This window comes from Argiope bruennichi, chromosome 3 (genome assembly GCF_947563725.1).
Source record: "Argiope bruennichi chromosome 3, qqArgBrue1.1, whole genome shotgun sequence".
NCBI lineage: Eukaryota > Metazoa > Arthropoda > Arachnida > Araneae > Araneidae > Argiope > Argiope bruennichi.
The window spans coordinates 74,707,191-74,726,358 of NC_079153.1; the positions used below are offsets into that span (position 1 = coordinate 74,707,191).

The 19,168-nt window shown below is 27.4% G+C and overlaps 1 protein-coding gene across 2 annotated transcripts; it reads left to right on the forward strand.

Annotated features, from left to right (window-relative positions):
• The first annotated feature begins 9,303 nt into the window (after positions 1 to 9,303).
• Positions 9,304 to 17,068, forward strand: LOC129963687 (uncharacterized). Of its 2 annotated transcripts, none has more exons than XM_056078194.1 (2): positions 9,304 to 9,426; positions 15,849 to 17,068. In XM_056078194.1, exon 2 carries the CDS (start codon positions 15,857 to 15,859, stop codon positions 16,574 to 16,576), a length of 720 nt encoding a protein of 239 aa, XP_055934169.1. In that variant the 5' UTR covers positions 9,304 to 9,426; positions 15,849 to 15,856; the 3' UTR covers positions 16,577 to 17,068. The 2 variants fall into 2 exon arrangements, with proteins under 2 accessions (XP_055934169.1, XP_055934168.1); XM_056078193.1 differs by having other exon boundaries at positions 9,402 to 9,585.
• Positions 17,069 to 19,168: the final 2,100 nt, after the last annotated feature.

Genomic DNA, 19,168 nt, shown 5'->3' on the forward strand with positions numbered 1-19,168 from the left:
AATAGTCAGTAATTTTTTTATAAACTATATTAAATTTCATATTCAAAATACATTTTTAAGGAATATTATATTAATACAAGAGATGAAGAAAGGGTTTGCATGATATCTGATAATAGAATACAATATTTAAAGGAGCATTAACACTCTTTGTTTTAACAATTAACACTTTTTTACGAGTGCTTCTGCTTATTATTTATTTTATTTATGGTCCAAATCTGGTAAATATCAAATATCACGCCAACCATCATAATAGGAGACAAATAAAATAGACAACATGTACTCAAGCTACTTAACTTACTTTGCATTCTTTTCATGCTTTTAGTTACTCTTTCGGACACTTATTTTGCGCATCATTTCTAGGTCTCTATCTTTGGAACGAGCACGAGTCGAAAGTCCGACCTGCTCAGCATATCAATTATTATAAACAAAAACCGCGTGAGGCGATAGTTCTTGTCCAGCTGCACGACACTTATTATTTATTTATTTGGTTTATTCCAAATCCGTGTACAGACGTTTAGGTATTCGCGTTTTAAGAAAAATTTATTTAGGACATTCTAAAACACACTTTTTTTTTATTTGAAAGTTATCTTTGATATTTTTTATTATATTTAATCGGATTTTATTTACAGCATTTCAAATAACCTGAAAGAAAGAAAAGTTTTAAAAATAGAACGATTTTTAAAACTTTCTAAGGCAACTTTTAATTTTACACAAATTTGTATCTTTAACTTAATTTTCTAAAATTTCTTGTTTCAAAATTTTTTTTAGCATTGTGAATTTTATCAGGGCTTCTTGAAATATTCCAGTTATGAAGAAATTTTGTTAAATTAAAATTTTTCTCTGAACAATTCATTTCAAATTCAATTTTAGATGAAAAATATTTTTGCTATTCCATTTCCTTGATAAAAGTTGGCAGTATTTCCAAACTTTGAAAATAAATAAGGAAATAAAGTATCGATAATAAATTTTAAAAAGTGGATGTTTTATCAATTTTAATTAAATCTTTTAAATCCAAATGATTTCTCTTCTTATTTTCATTTATGTTGAAGAATTTAGAAAATAAAATCTGTAATGTTTATAAAACTTCAATATATTTTTCGGCTCTTAACTTGGGTTCCAAGCTACAATTTTCAGAAGCCCTGGCTATATAGTTCCCGCTTATGTAACTTTTTTTCCCCCGAAAAACGGCTTTTTATATCCTAACTGCGGTGCATATTTTCTTCAAAATCAGAATGTTTTATGAAAGTAAGTAGTTTGCTTTATATCCATATATTCCTCGTATCTTATAAGAATTTGAAATATTCATTGTTTGAACTTCAGCCATGTTGCTTTCATGAAATAATTAACCCATTTTTATATCTTTTTTTTTATCATATATTCATAATGGAAAAACATACGTGATGATTATTAAGAAACTTATATGCAGTTTAATCATTATCTAGTTCGTCAACAAAGGCAGGCGAAATCGCCTTGGAAAAAAATAGCATTACATTTACGAGATGCGATTTAAAAAAAATACTTCCGAACCCTCAGAATTAAAATCGCGAAGTGGAGATACTTGGCAATTATTGACCTTGAACTTCTCATGCTTGTAATAAAAGGTCGTAGCTTCCTCCTCCTATTACGGCAGACCTCTGGAAAAAAAATGAACTATGCTGTCGTAGCATTAGTTATGATAGAGAAAATAGAGTTGAAAATTGTGTCGGATCTCACTGAATACTTGTTTTCTTTGAATCATAGCACTAAGCACACAATTCATCAGTTCTTACAATTATTCCAAAAAGTTTTTCCTACAATTCTCAGCACATACAAAAAAAAATCAGATGTAGTTGAAATTCTTATTTAAGGTTTGAGCACAAATTTGGCAATCACGCCTCATATTCAGTCAGAATGAACTGAACTGAACCACATCTAGCGTGGTACTTTTCGCATTACTCACAAACAGTAATTCGATGATTTCCAAACACAGCTGAATGCACATCTGACTGTTTTGACATTTGTCAGTGTCTCGGGAATCATCACTTTCTCGGTCATGTTGAAAGCATCTGAACAATTCATTGACTCTTTTGTGGCTTATTCAAACTTCTGCATAAACTTTCCTCAACAGAATAAATTCTACTTCAATTATCGAGAAAATTTCAGCAATTATTTGGTGCAGATTTTTTTTTTTTCCTTAAGTAATAAAAAATGTGACGAAGGTACATTATATATACACATTTTTCAGAGCTCTACTGTACGTAGATGATGAGACCTACAACTCATCATGTAGAGTGCCAAGCATTTTCACTCTACAAGTTTTAGTTTTGAATATAGGGCACCAGTTCCCATACTTTTTGATCGCATTTTGTATGTTGTGATATTAAGTGATGCATATAGCTCTTAAATTTCCTGTCAAACAGAATATTTTATGCCATGATATGAATGAAATTAACGAAATTTATAAATTTTATTTATTTATAGAAGGAATCTCCTTTGGTGACCAACTTTTTGCCCTGAATAGTGGCTTTTCTGGCTGTTAAACGATTAAAATGAAATGCATTTATTTAAAACTAGCCGCCTTTGGCGACCAGCCGGTTCGCCAATCTTAATGTTCGTTAAAATTTTAATAATTAAATATTTTATGCAATTCCAACTTGAATAGATTCCTTCAGCAAAATATTTTAAAACTTCAAATTTTGATAGTCATATAATTCACTCATAATATTATAAAGGCCTTCAGTCATAACGTGATATGTATCTCTCTAATTTTCTGTTACCCCTCGTAGAATTTTTGCTTTAAATTAAAGTGTAAAGGATTAATCTGCAATTAATATAATAATATTTTTTACTGAAACAAAGCATTTTTTTAATAATATGATTACTGATAATAGAGTCACTGAGCGTTTAAACTTTATGGGCACTAAAGAATATCTTTCTTAATTTATATAATATCTCAAGGATTTGTCAACAAAATTTTCTCAGATTCATCATCAACGGATCGATTCATTAACAATGTTTCATTTTAAATGCATCAAAAACTAAGAAAATAAAATGAATCGTTTAAAATAGTCGGTCGAAAACAGGTTTAAAAAAACTACTTAAAAAACGATGTACTTAAAACTATAAGCATATATCAAAAAATATATAACTAATACAATTTAATTACAAAAGCATGAAATTAGCCTAAAAATAATTTAAATCATTGAAGACAGGTTAAAAAAAACTACTTAAAAAACGATGTACTTAAAACTATAAGCATATACAAAAAATATATAACTAACATAAATACAATTTACTTACAAAAGCATACAACTAACCTAAAAGTAATTTAAATCGTCCGTTGATAATGGTTGCCATGCCAACAATCAGAACACAGTGCGCATGCGTGAATTTTCTTCGCCTTTTACGGTAACGCAAATGCGTGAATTTTTCTACGCCAGTTGGGGTAACGCTATGCAGATTATACATTTTTAATTTACTTTATTCTGTGTTTTTTTAATTCAAAAGTACTTCAGAATGAATCTGAAACATGGATTAATTAACAATGTTTAATTTTAAATGCATAAAACATTAAGAAAATAAACAGAATCGTTTGAAATAATCTGCCGAAAAATCTTAACCCTAGCCTCATTACTGTTGGGAGAAAAAAAGAACTAAAGCCTAAATCATTTGGCGTTGGGGAAAATGGAAGATTATTTTGGCGGAAAAGTTGGCGGTGGGGAAAATGGAAGATTTTTTTGGCGGGAAAGTTAGTTTTTAATTAATAATTAAAATTCTAATTAAAATTTCAAAAAAAGGGACCCCAGGTGCACATTCCCGACCTCTAAGGTATACATGTACCAAATTTGATAGCTGTATGTCAAATGACCTGGCCTGTAGAGCGCCAACACACACACACACACACACACACATTGAGCTTTATTATAAGTATAGATTACGTCTTGCTCATTTAGAAAGGTAGCAAGCAATCAGTTTGATGGGAATAGTCTATTAAAAATTCGTGTGCGCGCAAATCAAATAGCTAAATGTATTTCGCAATATGTATTTCACTATTTTGGAGTTAAAGTCCAATGAAAGTAATTTCTTATTTTAATGTTAATACCGGCAGAAACAAATGATTGAATGGTTTGATGAAGCAATGAAATTTGAACTCTATCATAAAAATAAAAATTTTACAGATTGTTTATTCACTTAATCTTTAAAAAATGATTAAAATTACGGAAAAATTGTACGAAATGAAATTAATATCATTAACTGTTCTGGAAAGATTAAAGCAAATCTGTGAAACATGAAAAAAATTGTAAAAACTAAATCAGGAAAATTTTTTTAATTAAAATTTAATTTTTTAAATAAATGCAATGTGTTTGCATTTTTTTAAGTACCATAAGAACGGGGGGGGGCAAGAAAGAAATTTCTAAATATGCATGGATTATAATTTTAACTTCGGCAAAAGCATGCGAGTGAAACACTTGATAAAACAATAAAATAAGTTCAAACTTATAACAACAATAGAAAGCATTGTTATTCCTTCCAAATTATATTTGGAAGGAATTTTACTCCGCAATCGAATTTAAAACATTATAAAAAATTGGCTGCTCTTTAAAATAGTATACAAGTTTTCAAGCAATAATTAATTTCAAGGTCTCAGTTTAGCGAATAACTGAATAAAAACTCTTTTGACTTAACTTGGTTTAATTTTTGATTTTTAATTAATTATTTTAAACAGTAATTAACTTCAAAAGTTGAAAATATCGCAGCTGTAGTTCCTAGTATTCATATTTAATAAAATACTTTTAATACATTACAATTTAAACAAAAGAAGGTCTATTCTTATGTTATTAAACCTGGCTGAGTAATGGTACTTTTGAATTTCATTACTTTAGATTAGTCAACGGCTGTCTCGAAAAAGACAGAGACCATTGAATTTTGTCTTTAATCGTATTAAGATAACTTATATTTATCTTCATACTTTGGTCGAATTTAATTACAGAATAGCTGAATTTTCTTTTATTTTAAAACATTTGTATGCCAACAATATTTTACTAAATATGATTAGCAGAACCAAAGGACAGTTTAAATTTTTAGACATCATATTTTTTTCAGCAATGTATTTATTGATTAAAAAATACAAAATATAATTCTTTGCGAAATTTAAAGCAATTTTTGAATCGGGACTATAAAGCCAATTCTAATGATTTTGAAATAAGTTATTGGGTCATGACTAGAATGCACATCTAAATGTTTTTATATATTGCATAGATAGATAGATTTGGATTGTTCTATTATTCAAATTAAATTGCACTTTTCATTTACTTTGAATTATTTAAAACCAAACATTGCTTTAGATCTTGAAAGAAACAAAAAAATCGACAAAAAATATTCTTTGCATCATTTTAAATTATAATAGATAAAGAAGATACACTATAAGAGGCTTTTTTATAATGAAAGCATAAATAACAAATAAGCGTAACGGACTAAGCTTCATGATTAAGAATCAAAAATTCTAATTAAGAAGAATCAAAAATTCTAATTATGATAAAGAAGCAAAAATCTTTGAGAATTTATTCTGTTAGATAAACAAGTATTTTTCCCTCCATAAACAGTATTTCTTACTTCTGCTAAATTTATATAAAGATATTTTTATTTAGGTATTTTTCTCATGTTCCAATTCAGAATTGGAGATAACGATCAAGAAAAGCAGTAGTATTTTTTTAAATTCAAGTAAATCCTAAGTATGCAACTTTAATAACACAGAACTAAGAATTATATTTTATGTTAACTATTCGCTAATCTGTTCTCAGAATTAAAAGAAAGAAAAGTTTTCGTTAATAAAGGGATCAATCAAATCAGATATCAATTACTTTCTTTTTATGAGCGAAATGTTTGTCTACACGAAGTGGAGTATCTATAATCGGATTTCGAATCACCAAATGAAGTCCATCTTCATGCTTGAGGAGAAACATTGTTTCGCGGGTTGGAACTACAATCTGTTATTCAATCGATCGATGGCCTCAAAAAGGAGTAGGCGCTTTAATTTTTAGCCTTATCATGAAAGTACTTTTTAAAACGTCTTTGTTTGGATCCTAGGGATTCAATAAAAAATGGTTGTGACCCGGTTTCTGTCCTCCTTCAAAATACAAGCTACAATGCTCTGATCATTTTCTGAAATAAAAAAATCCAAAAGAGCTTAATATGATTCTTAAGTTTCTCACTGAAACAAGATTTTAACTTACATTTGGAAAAGTATAAAAATTAAAAATTCAATAAACGTAATTTCTAAACAAGATGCAGGTTTAGAAATGTATTATGTTTAAAATGGAATGGTTTAGAATTTATGCAGTAAAAAGCAACTCATGGTGTGAAAAACTGCTGCAAAAGATTTTGCCGATGATTCATTTATCCAGTTTTTTTTATTATACATACCTTTTATTCTATCCTTAATGTTTATGTATCCATATATACTTGTCACTGGAAATGAACCTATTTCCACCATTTTTCTAAATAAAAATAAATATTTTGTTTACCATTCAATCTCATTTTATCTTCTAATAGTATTATTGAAAATGTCAAACTGAGGTTACTTTGTTGTAAATTATTAAGCAGTTTAAATGATTAGAAAAACTTACTGAAACTATAAGGTTTTTTTTCTCTTACAGAAAATAGGTTATGCACTTTCTGAATCTGTGAATATTCTAACCAATAGATGATAAAGAAGAAAAGACGTTTCAGAAAGAATTCCTTTTCCGATAAAATTTCATTAAATCCTATCAATTTATTTCAATTATCCAGCTACGCATTAACGCTGAACATTTTTAAAATAGAATTTCCATAATGAATCCATTAAAAAATGAGAAGAAAAAAAGAATAAATGGATTTTTTTTTTCATAATGAAAAAAACCCGAATCGTAAATTGTGATAATTCAATCCTGCGATTACTTTTAATTTTGTTATCATACTATTATAATTAACAACTGCAATATAGGAAAAATATAATAATCATTTATTAATAATTTTCCTAAGGTGAATCTGGAAATTATGTATTTAAGATAAACGCAAATTCAAAAATCATTATGGTTTTATCATTACATTTCGTTAATGTTGCATTAATAAATATTACGTGCTATACGTAAACCGATTCTCATTCCAAAAATTGTTTAAGATCCAATTACTTTGTTATACTAAACTTCTACGCATCATTATCACTTTTGCATTAACAATCTTGTTTCTTCGCATTAAGCCGTCGGCAAAGTTTGAAACATGGAGCATGATAATCAGTATTCGCTGGTTAATTAAAAACATCCATTTATCTATAGTTAAAAAATGGGCTATAAATTTATTAGCATTATAATAGTAACAAAATAATTACTGTATTATCAAATGTCGCTTGCAGCAGTATTTGGCTATCCAAGATCCTTATTAATGGTCTAGAACTTTTATTTGTTTTTGCATCCATTAATAAGTAATTCTTATGAATCAAATTTTTAACTTTGCTATCAAATACTGCGCAACATCAAAACAATAAGAGTTTTATTGAATTTACTCGACTTTAACTCCTTTTAAAATTGCATAAGACCACAGAAAAATGGTGGACAAATATGTTATTTCTGTTCCTGATTTAAAGCAAAATTATAATAATGAAGGATATTCGAATTTCTAGCCCGAAACATGAAACTTTAATCTTAATTATAATAATGATAACTTGTACACACAAAAAAAAATTGGCATCGTTGTAATGTGCTTGTGTAGGAAAATGGTTATTAAATATTGAAAAGTATTATTGAAAAACATATTAAAAATAATTTTGAAAGTTTATCAAAGTTTGAGAAAAAGTTGTACATACATAAAAACTTAGTATTTTATTGAAATTGTAAATTTTCTCCGTTCTTAAATTTTGATGTGTTACAAAACAATTTTTCAGCTCCAAAGTTATTGCAGGAAAAATGTTAAAATTAATTTTAAATAAAAAACTAATTCAACTTTTCCTACTACTCGAGTAATAACAATAAATCATATCTGATAGTTCTGAGATGAATTATCTTTCTTCCTCAGAGCATTTAATACGATTTTTAATCATATGTCATATGAAGTAATGTTAACTTGCATGATAACCAATAACCATTATCGAGTTAAAATTTCACGAGGAGCAATTTAAGAATTTTGATTTGTCAAGAATAAAAGAATTTTCGCATACGAAAATATTAAGCTGCTGTAGGATAGTCATAAATTTAACGGCCCAAATTTTTCCAAGAAAACGAAATAGCAGCAGTCTAATGGATTTCTAGTTTGTACATTCTGAAAAGTCTTGGCGCATCATTTGGTGTAAAATTCACTATTTTTGATTGAATATGAAATGTGCACTTGTTTTCGAGCGTAATAACAGTGGCTCTCTAATATCACTTATTGTAAACGTACTCATTGTATTAAAAAAATATCATCTGCATCATCAAAATGGCAGTGTACTTAGCTATAACTTAATATAGAAATTCGTCTTATTTCCAACAAGGGAGTGAGCGTAACTTGCCTTCTTGGATTACTTTCAGATAAACCAAAAGCAAGGTGGCCCGATTTCAACGAGCAATCATAGCCAGCACGCACATCATTCTGAAAGTTTTTTTTTTTTTAATAACTCTGGTTTAAAGTACAAGTAGAGGTTAGAACACATAGTCTTCCTCTATTCAGTCACATCTTAACCCATTCACTGGTAGTAATTTTAAACCTCATAATGTTTATCGTTTAACTTCAAAATGACTTCATAATCAGATCGTTTGGTCGATAGCTAAAACTAGAAGACTGACAAGTTCGGATTGTCATTTGCCTGTCATCATCAAAATACTTTTAATGTTTTAATTTCATAATGACAATCGTCCTATTAAGTATCCTGCATCAAAGAATTAGCAGGCATCATGTTTTCTGTACACCGGCAAGGATATGATTTTGAATTATCGCTCGAATCATCTCATTTAATATTTCAAAATTTTCTTCCCAGTATATCATCGTGTAAAAAGGCATTTGTTTAATTTCTGGAGGAAAAAAAAATATGAAATTTAGTATAATTAGTGAAATGTTTTTGGCACTAACTTCTAGAATTATATCCGTGTCATTTCTTTCCACTGATCGCATCATCAGCAGGCGACTCCCACATAAATTTTAACCGCAGATGTTTTAACGAGAAAATTAAGCAGATTTTTTTTTTTTTTTTTTTTTCATCTTGTCTTCGAAGGTGGTTGACGCAAGAGAAAGCGAACGATAATCTCCGCAATCCCAAGAAAATCCCGAGAAGGAAGCTGATGAGAAAGTGGTGGAACGGGGTCAGAGAGTGGGTCAGTGGGATGAAGGTTGCTCATTGGAGGTGCCTTCAGCAGACGACCACAGCGGTCGTTGCTCACACCACTGCTGTTGGCGCAATGAAACTGTGTGATGGCTCGAAGTAGACGGACCAAGTTCAAGGTAAGCAAAGGTGCTCTGTCTCTGCTGGGGCTGGAAGTTGCGGATAAATAACCTGAACGAGAATGTATAATGTTCTTCATTAATGTTTTTACCTGTGTCATAATCTGAATAATTAAATAAGATATTCTCAACTATGGATACATTGCAGAGGTTTTAAGAGTAAGTTAAGAGAATTTTAAAGTTATTTTATCTGCTAATATTTTTGCATTGCTTTCTTTCGTTAGTTTCTATGCATGTTAAACTTCTCAATCAATATTCGATTTATTGATTTCAGTCAATATCCACAAATTCAGAATTCTAATACGTGAAAGCATTATTTTTATGGACTTTTGTAGATATTTATATTTATGGTTATTCAGCTATTCATAATTTTTTTCCTAGTTATTTTTCTATTTGAAAATTGGATTCAATATTTAGCAAAAAAAAAAAAAAAATCAAATTTACTTATTTTATTATAAAAATGTAAACGTATTATGTATACTATATTCCCCTTTTCTTCCAATAAAAAATGTTATTAAAATTTGTATTTATATTTTGAATTTATACAAAAGCATTCTCAAATTAAAATAGAAAAAAAATTATTAATCCAGAAAATATCGTAAAGAATTGAAATCGCAGAACGATTCGAAGTGCATGAATCTTAATATTAATAAAAGTCATTTTTGCTATGTATATATACATAGCCTTTATCTCCTTCCTAAACTTGGTTGAATTCAATGAAATTTTGCACTCTTATTATTTAAGAATAAGAATATTATTTAAGAACAAGAATAATGTAAACTTTTCATAGTACAAAAATTTATTAAATATTCAAATAATTAGAAATTGACGAAAAGTTAGTCAATTTTTCCTGTAGTAAGGTCAGAGTAAGAAAGTTGAGTACGTTGTTGAGACTTTTGAATGTTCAACTATTATTCCATTAATTTTTGATATTTTTTATTTATTTTTTATTAAAAATTAAATTGCAGATTATAGAAAGATTTTATGAACAAAAATATTTTATGTAAAATTAGCCTCCGCATAAAAATGATTTATTTAAAAAGCGTCTGTCAAGTGAGGGATTCTATCGAGTGACAATATTAAATAGATTTCTTATTTTTCCTCGTAAAATGCATAATTAAAACTACAAGCCACAAAAACTTAGAGCAAGATTTTAAGGTAGTTTTCATGACAATTAATGAAACCGTAATTTTTTTTTTATTTTGTAAAGGATGTAAAAATTTCATTCTGTGCGATTTATTGCAGCAAGGTATTTCAGTTACCTTAAAATAAAACGAAAGAAATATTTAGTTGTAAAAGAAATTTTCTTTACCTTTAAACAATCAAAATTAGAAGCCTGGCTTGTGCAGATAGTATTTTCTGTGACCACTTTTTAATCCCTTTGATTAATTAGATTTAAGATTTTTCCGTGAGAACTAGGGCTTATATTATTATTGTTTCAAGAAGTAAACAAATATAATCATTCACACGAACGTAAGTTTTTTTTTCTTTTCGAAAAATTAATCTGCAACATCTTACAGCTCTATAGAATTTTAAAAATGAATCAAGACATAGAATTTTAAAAATGAATCAATTACTTTTAAAATCTAAAACAAGAATCGCCATATTGATGCATTTTTCAAAGTGGTGGGTGAGAGGATATATTCGAGTGAAAAGGACTAATATAAAAATTCTCTTTATAAGAAATTGTGCTTCCTAACAATAATCTAACCTTTTTCATTGCTTATTTATGCAAAATATAAGCTGAATTTAAATTCGTGATGTGATGGTCTAAAGTTCTAAGAATTAAGTGAAGCTCTGTAACTTCTACTACATTTCCATTGCAGAGAAATGGGCATAGTTAGTGAGATTTAATCATTGGAAAAAGTCACAATTAAGAAGTACCTTCGTATATATTATTCCAAAATAATTTTAAATGATATCTTGCGTATTTCAATTATTAGAAATATCGGACTAAAATAATAAACGTTTTTTTCTCCATATGTAAAATTTTTTTTAAATCTGTGGTTAAAAAATGTTTTAAAACAACCTCGAATTATTTCTTATTTGGTAAATATGATAAATTATCGCTCTCTTTTTAATAGATGAGTAATTTCATATTAAGTTAATTTTTCAATGATGTTTTGGCAATTTTTTTTTCTTTTGTGACCACTGATCTTATATAAAAATCTCACTTATATATAAACTCATTATCATCCGTGGAAAAATTCATTCAGGTTCTGAAATGAAAATTTTTAAAACTTGTTCTTATATTTTGCACTGCTAACTAGAAAATTAGTCTATAAAATTTAATATTTGGTTACATTGACGCTTCTATGGAATGTTGTATATGATACAAACAAACATAACATATTTAAATAAAACTTCTCAGCTAATTTAAATTGAAAATAAGATCCAAATTTATATAACAACTGTCTATTAATATCATGTGAAATTGTTTTGTGTTTTCTGTTCATAAAAATTTCTAGATAACAATAATTTTACTTTTAAGAATATGAATCGTGCTATCTAATAAATGCAAGAGATATTCCAAATTATAATATTCAATTAATCAAGATATTTAATCTTGCTAATTTATTAGTATAATTACAGCAATCAGAATATCATAAAAGGGATTATCCTCTTCCCAAATTATAAAATAAGAAAATTATCTTTAGGTTCAGTGTGTTGGCAAATTACTGAAATCGATAATTTTATTGAATCCATACTATTTTCATTCGATTCTATCAATCATGTTATGAAGATGAAACTAAACTTAATGAGTCTATTATTATAAAAGTGTGAGAAATTCTTGATTTCATTTAAGAAATTTTTATAGTCGTCAGAGCCATTTTCTATAAGTTATTTATTTCGTAATTTTTTTTTATTCAGGCTTTATGCATTTATGTATGAATTCATATCAAGTATGAAATTTTTTTGTTTTTCTGATAATCATTTTATCCCGCTTTCCAGGTAACTGTCGCTGTATTTTTATCATCAACGAAATTTAAGTACGAATTAATCAATACCATTTTAACCTGAAAATTTATATTAATATACGAGAACTATTCACTCATCCATTAAGCGAATACGTAGCATAGACTATAATCGGTGTTCTTATTCTCACGATTTGATTGTTCTTTGTTGTTTTTTCAACATTAATCGCCTTCCTAATACTCCTGACATAAACTTTGTTATTAATGTCAATGTTATTCTGATGATTATTTAAAAATTATATTTAATTCATTTGATTCAATATTTAAGAAAGTACAATAGCATTTGTCAATCATCTATCCTATTAATTAGAATGAGAATCGAATGCGAACGCGGCGACACGGAATGACCGGACCAGAACTGACTAATGTATTGACTGAAGTTGTTGTTGTTGACTCAGTTGACTGAAATTTATGTATCAGTACTAAAATCATAAATCAGTTCTATATTTTTCGCATGAGACGCTGATTTGAAGTTCAGCCTAATGTAATTCAAGACCTTCGAATGACATTATATAATAGTAAAGCATTTTATTGCTTCAATTATCTAAATAATATAGGTCAATTTTTACAATTTTATACACGTAGAAAAATTTATGTCAGGTTGAAAGGTCGAATTTAAGTATATGCTATCAAGCGAAAACTTGATATTCTTTTGGGCCTCAAATGTATGGTACATGTATAGAACTATAATTGATGAGAATTTTCAATTTTGAATAATTTCTTTGATTAATTTTTTTTCTAAATGAATTGATTTGACAGTTTTATATATAATAATGCAACATTTATTCTTTTAAGGTATTGATGTAAAATAAAAAAAAACTTATAACCGGTATTGTAATTAAACATCTTTCATTATTATAAATTTAAAACTACTAGTATGATGAAGGGAGATAGCTGAAACCTTTCACCATTTGCGTAATTTGCATTACAATCTGTCTCAAATGTGTTGAAACGATGTATAAAAGAAAAATTTATAAAAGATGTTTTATTATATATTGATGATATAGAAAATATAAAATAAAATCTCTTACAAATTTTTAATGTAAAATACTTACTCTAACTTTTTCACATATGTTTCTAATTACTTTAATTTAATACTAACACCATTAGCATAAAACTATTAAAATATCAAATATTCAGGATCAAAGCCTTGCAAATTTTGAATAAATTTTGAAACGGATTTGAAATAATAATCATCCAAATAGAATGAAAAAATAATACCTTGAGAAATTCGACAGTTTCAATATTTATTGATTTCATCTGCTAACCCTTGAAGTTTTTATGAAGGCAAGTACTTCAGTAGCTCATTAATTCGATGATAGAAATTCAACCTGAAAATAAACATTCAAAACATTTCTTTTAAAGGCTAGAACAAATAATGGCTTTTTTTAATACTAACAAAAAAACACGTGCGTTTAAAAATTTCGCGTGTTTTTGATAATTTTTATTACAAATTTATTTAAAAGAATCTATTAAAATTAAAAAGTTCTCATATGAATAGAAAAAATAAAATGCATATATTTTTCTTTGAAGAAGCTTTCTTTGATGGTTCATCATTAGAATTAATTTCTCGAATTAGAGCTAAATTTTGTTATATACTCTAAATTAAATTAATTCGTACCAATTTTTGTAATGTTTTTGTTTTGCAACGTAAACATGAAATTTGCTACGAATAAATAATAAAATCATTTTTACCTGCCATGGTATACATTGTAAAGATTAAATTGAACTGCTTTCATATTCTATTAAATTATATTGAGTTGTAAATAAAAACTGATTATTCCTTTAATCTGTTAATCAAGAATCGTGGCTGATGAGGGCTGTTAGACATTCCACCTTCAATTTCCAAGTTGTTGTGGCGGCGACCATTTATTTAAGACAGTAAGGAGGTAACTCTTTTATGGTCACTGAAATTTACCAAATCCACTAATTTTCATAGAAAAGTGTGTATTTTGGTGCTTTTGCTTAAAATTAAGCTCGGCATTCAAGAGTTAATTCGGAAAAGAAAGAAAATATGCTACTGCACTATTTCTTCAATTTCTTAATTTTTAAATGCAAAAAAAAAACCAATTTTATTTTTATTATCCTCTATTAATGCGTTTATGTCTCTTCTTTTACAGATATTCGCATTTTCCGTTTAAAATCAATGAATTTTGTTTTAATCTAATTATGTATTTTGTATGTCTAATTATGTATGTATTATAATCTTAATAAAAAAAATAAATTTTAAATCCATTAAATTCTTTTTCAATAAAGTCCCGTAGAAAATATTTTTTATGAACATGGGAATTGAGAATTTTTAACAAAGAAAAAAAGTTTAAATTGAGTTTTTTTTTTTTTTTTGACATTGCTTTGAGAATGTCGGCTTTAAATTCCTCGAATGAAAATATTTGAAATGTTCTATTTATCTTGATTTAAGTCCTTCCTCTTTCTTTAACACACTGAAGAGAGATCAGGAGTTTACTGGGGTGACTTGGAAGAAAAACTCAGCACGAAAACTGGAGTTACTCCATGATCAATCTATAACAGATGTCTCGCGAAACATGCAATTTTAAGGACAGTCTGTGAGGGGTCAGGAATCTATATGGGGGAAGGAAAAATTATTTTTTTGCTCATTTTAAAAGCGTGATATATAAAAAGAATATTTATTGCAATAATTATTTAAAGAAAGATCCTATTATACGCTTTATGATATTGTTTTATTCTTTTATAACAATTAGTGAAATATTATTCGTCTATTTTGCTATAAGATCAAATATTACAACAAAATTAGCTTTATAAAAGGAATGGAAAAAAAACAGTGAAAGTATATACCTATTGATGAAATCTGATAAAGATTTTATAATGGAGTCTACTTTAACCTATTTTGAAAATATGACTTTTCATTATTTTTATACCAGGGTAATATGAGTAAATCGAAGATATAGAAAATTCTTTTTCTATATGGAAAATATATATTAAAAAAATTAAACTAGGAATATATTCTCTTAGCATAATTGAAATTAATTATGAATTTCTGGCAAATTTTTAAATTTAATACTTTATATTAATAAATTTCATATACTTTTATATTATTCTTTCGTTTAAAGGCAATAATAATTGATGAATCAGTTTAGAAATCCTAACAGCTTGTGGGAAAAATATTGTAAATATTTTTCAATTTTCTTGCAAATACGTTTCTTACCTGATTAATACTATTCTATGATATCATCTAATAACAATTAAATCTGAAAAGTTTATAGCATTTTTTATATACATTATCTATTTAAAACAAATATAAAACGAATGTCCTGAAATAAGCGGCAACATTTCTTCAAAAATAACATTAAGACAAGAAATAATGAATAACAGAATTTTTAAAACAAAACTTTGATAAAATATAAATTGACAAAACATTTATGAAATTAAAAGCTTTAATACTTTTGTTTATTCTTTTCATTATTCCAGGTTGCCCTATGAAGCTTTGTCATTTCTTCTTGCTGGGCTGTACCTTAGGTTTTCTAGGTACCGATGCCCAGCTCTTGACGGATCGGCCGCTGCCTATTGATCAATTACTACAGATCGTTTGGGACCCAGGTGCTCTCATACATATGTGGACAGCACTTGATCAACTGTACAACATCGCCTTGGGTTGGAGGAGTGCAGCCAAGACTGTGATTACTTTACCGTTCAGGGAAGGGAGATCCATGGACCACATTCGATTCCAGGAGCCCAGGAAGTACAAGTACTGGCACAGGCAGATGGACGTGCCTCACTGGGAAAGATTCAACGCTATTTATTCTGGACAACCAAGCGCTTCTGTTCAGATGCCAGTCAAGCAGCATTATATGTTGCCACCACCACAATTTTTGGTCCATCCGCAAGACATTTTCCCGCCAGGATGGGCACAAAATCTAGCAGTGGCCAACAGGGATGATAAAAGACTGCGAGATATTAAACATCTCCTGCAAACCAAAGCCTTTTTGGACAAACTAGCTCAGACTAATGGAAAATTGAATGAGAAACAACCTAATATTCCCATTCCTCTGTTTTTCTCGAACTCAAATGGGGCTCTAACTTCGAATCCTGAAACGAGATTGAGAATGTTCTTGAAACTTATGAAACAACTTGGTGACATGCATACAAGTAGGGTAGATTTTGATGACTCGAAAGAAGAAAATGGTTATAATAGATGACAAGCTGTATTATTCAACAGGACCAAGTATAGCATTCTTCCAAAGCATGTTTATCTGTTCGGCATTACTAGTTAGGAACGGCACTAACATTAGAAAATACTCCTGAAGTAGTCAATCGTTCATCTGTCGCTTGTTTCAAGCTTTCGATAAGCATCGTTTGTTATGACTTCATATGTTAATCAGCTAGCTGTACGACATAATCATTTTTCATAAATGTAATATCTCAGATAATATTTATTTATAAATATATTGGACTTCGAGCATTTCTAAAAACTTTTTTTTACTTTTCATCAGAAAAGAAGACATCTTGCTACTTGTCATTCGAATGCAGAGAATTTGGTTATTTGATATGAGAAATACAGTAAGGATATGAAGTTAATATATATATATATATATATGTTCAGCAATACAAGTCACTATCAATTCATTATACTTGAAAAATAAAGTTGAATAATATTTATTCCTGTTATTAATTAATAATTAATATTAAATTCCAACGGAAGTTGCTTGTTTTCTTATATTTACTATAAATTTAAAACTTCTAATTTTCTAATTATTAATCTAATTATTTTTACAAAAATACATGCATTGCAAAAAAAAGAAAAATTATTATTATTATTATTATTATTATTATTATTTTGAGAAAACAGCATTAGATTTCAATTTTCTAAGATAGTATGAAAACAGACTGTTACTTAATTTTTTAATTCATTTTTAAAGGCTCCTTTTTTTACTTTTAAATCTTATTTTTCGTATAAGCGCATAATAAAATTAATTCTGTCTTTAGAATCAATAAATTTTCTATGACTCATTTCAATTTACATTAGGATGAAAATATTTAAATTCAAAACACTTAATATTGTTACTTTTAGAACAAGAAAAAGAATATTTAACAATTTTATTTTTATAACTTAAATTTTTGTCAATAAATTGATTATTATTAAACTTTTGCTGCATTTGGGATTAATTAAATATTTAACAAATATTGTATATTATATATATATATATATATATATATATATATATATATATATATATATATATATATATATATATATATATATATATATATATATTATTCAATAAATAACTATATATTGAACAGAAAATTTTCTCAAGTAATATTGGAATTCTATAAGGGCAATCTATATCAAAAAAGATTTTTGTAATTAAGTTATCAGAAATTTCCTCTGAAAACTAATTCAAAGTGAACACGTTATGAGCTATAAACTTTACATTAAAAAAATTTATTATACATTATGACTAAAAAATGTTTAACTAAGAATTTCTTTCAGATTTATAAGTAGTCAAAAATAAATTATTGAAATACTTCCTTTTTTATTTATTACTAAACAAAAAATTCATGACTCAAATGTTTTCCGAAAATAAAATTTTTTATTCGAATTTTGTCTGGAAAATAACATTTTATCATACCATATAGTTAATACTCATACGTAATTTGGAAATTGCTAGAAATTGAATCCTTCAACAGATTAGATTCGTAAAGAAAATAGCATTTATTATCTGTTAGAAATTTTCGAAATTAAAGGGATATGTTAATATTTTTAATTAGAAATATTCCTTAATAGCTTAACTTTTTTTTCATATCATAACAGAGTCATAACTTAGTTTCAGAATCTAAAACTAACAAATTTTGAAATGTGACTGGAGTCAATTATTTTGTTTTTGTAAACATTATAATTTAATAGTATTTGAAAAGATAAATTAATTATGAAATGATTCTTTTGCAATATATGTTTCCTCATCTCTTATAGAACGCCCAATACTTAAAAAGCTATTTGCACTACCTTAATAAATTGCCCATGATCTTGAATTATTATAAAATACTTTATAAATCAGAATTCAAATTTCAAAGACATCATAATTAGATAAAAAAAACTGCATAGAATCCATAAATATCTGAAATGTTTTATGGACTCTAAGTCACAAAAGCATTCTCCAAACAGAACGTGTCATCAAATCCGAAAGTATAGAAAATCAGATTATCAAGGACTCATAAGCGGCAACTTTTGAACGAAGTGCTTAATGTAGAAAATTCCCAATTTATAAGATAAAAAAGATCATTGTCTGTTCCTCCTTGTTTTCTGATTAATTCGAAATTGTAACTAGACTTAAATGGAAAAAAAGAACCCAATAATTTGAAGCATTCAATTTCCAAAGTGCTCTATTTTCTTATAAATATAAAAAAAAATATCCAAGCAATTGCCGCAAAAGTTACAGTACATGGGTTATTTCAAATGTAGCACGTTTTCGTTCTATTCAGCAATTTTCGTGTAAAATTTTCAATAAGGGCACAAGAAATTCATAGGACTTTCCATTCTTGAAAAATAATGAAAAGTTTTCTTTGCAGCTAATTTAAATTAAGTTTACGAACTAATAATTTTTAAGCCATAAGAAGAAATCTGCAGTTTAACAAAAGAAAGAATCGGGTCTGCAGTTTAACAAAAGAATTTCTTACAGGTTCATAGGCTCATCATTGGTTTTTTTAATGTTTATATTTATATCTTTTGCGTATGGAATTTAAGTTATCAAGTTTCCAAAGTTAATAATAATACTCTTTCCATAAAAAAA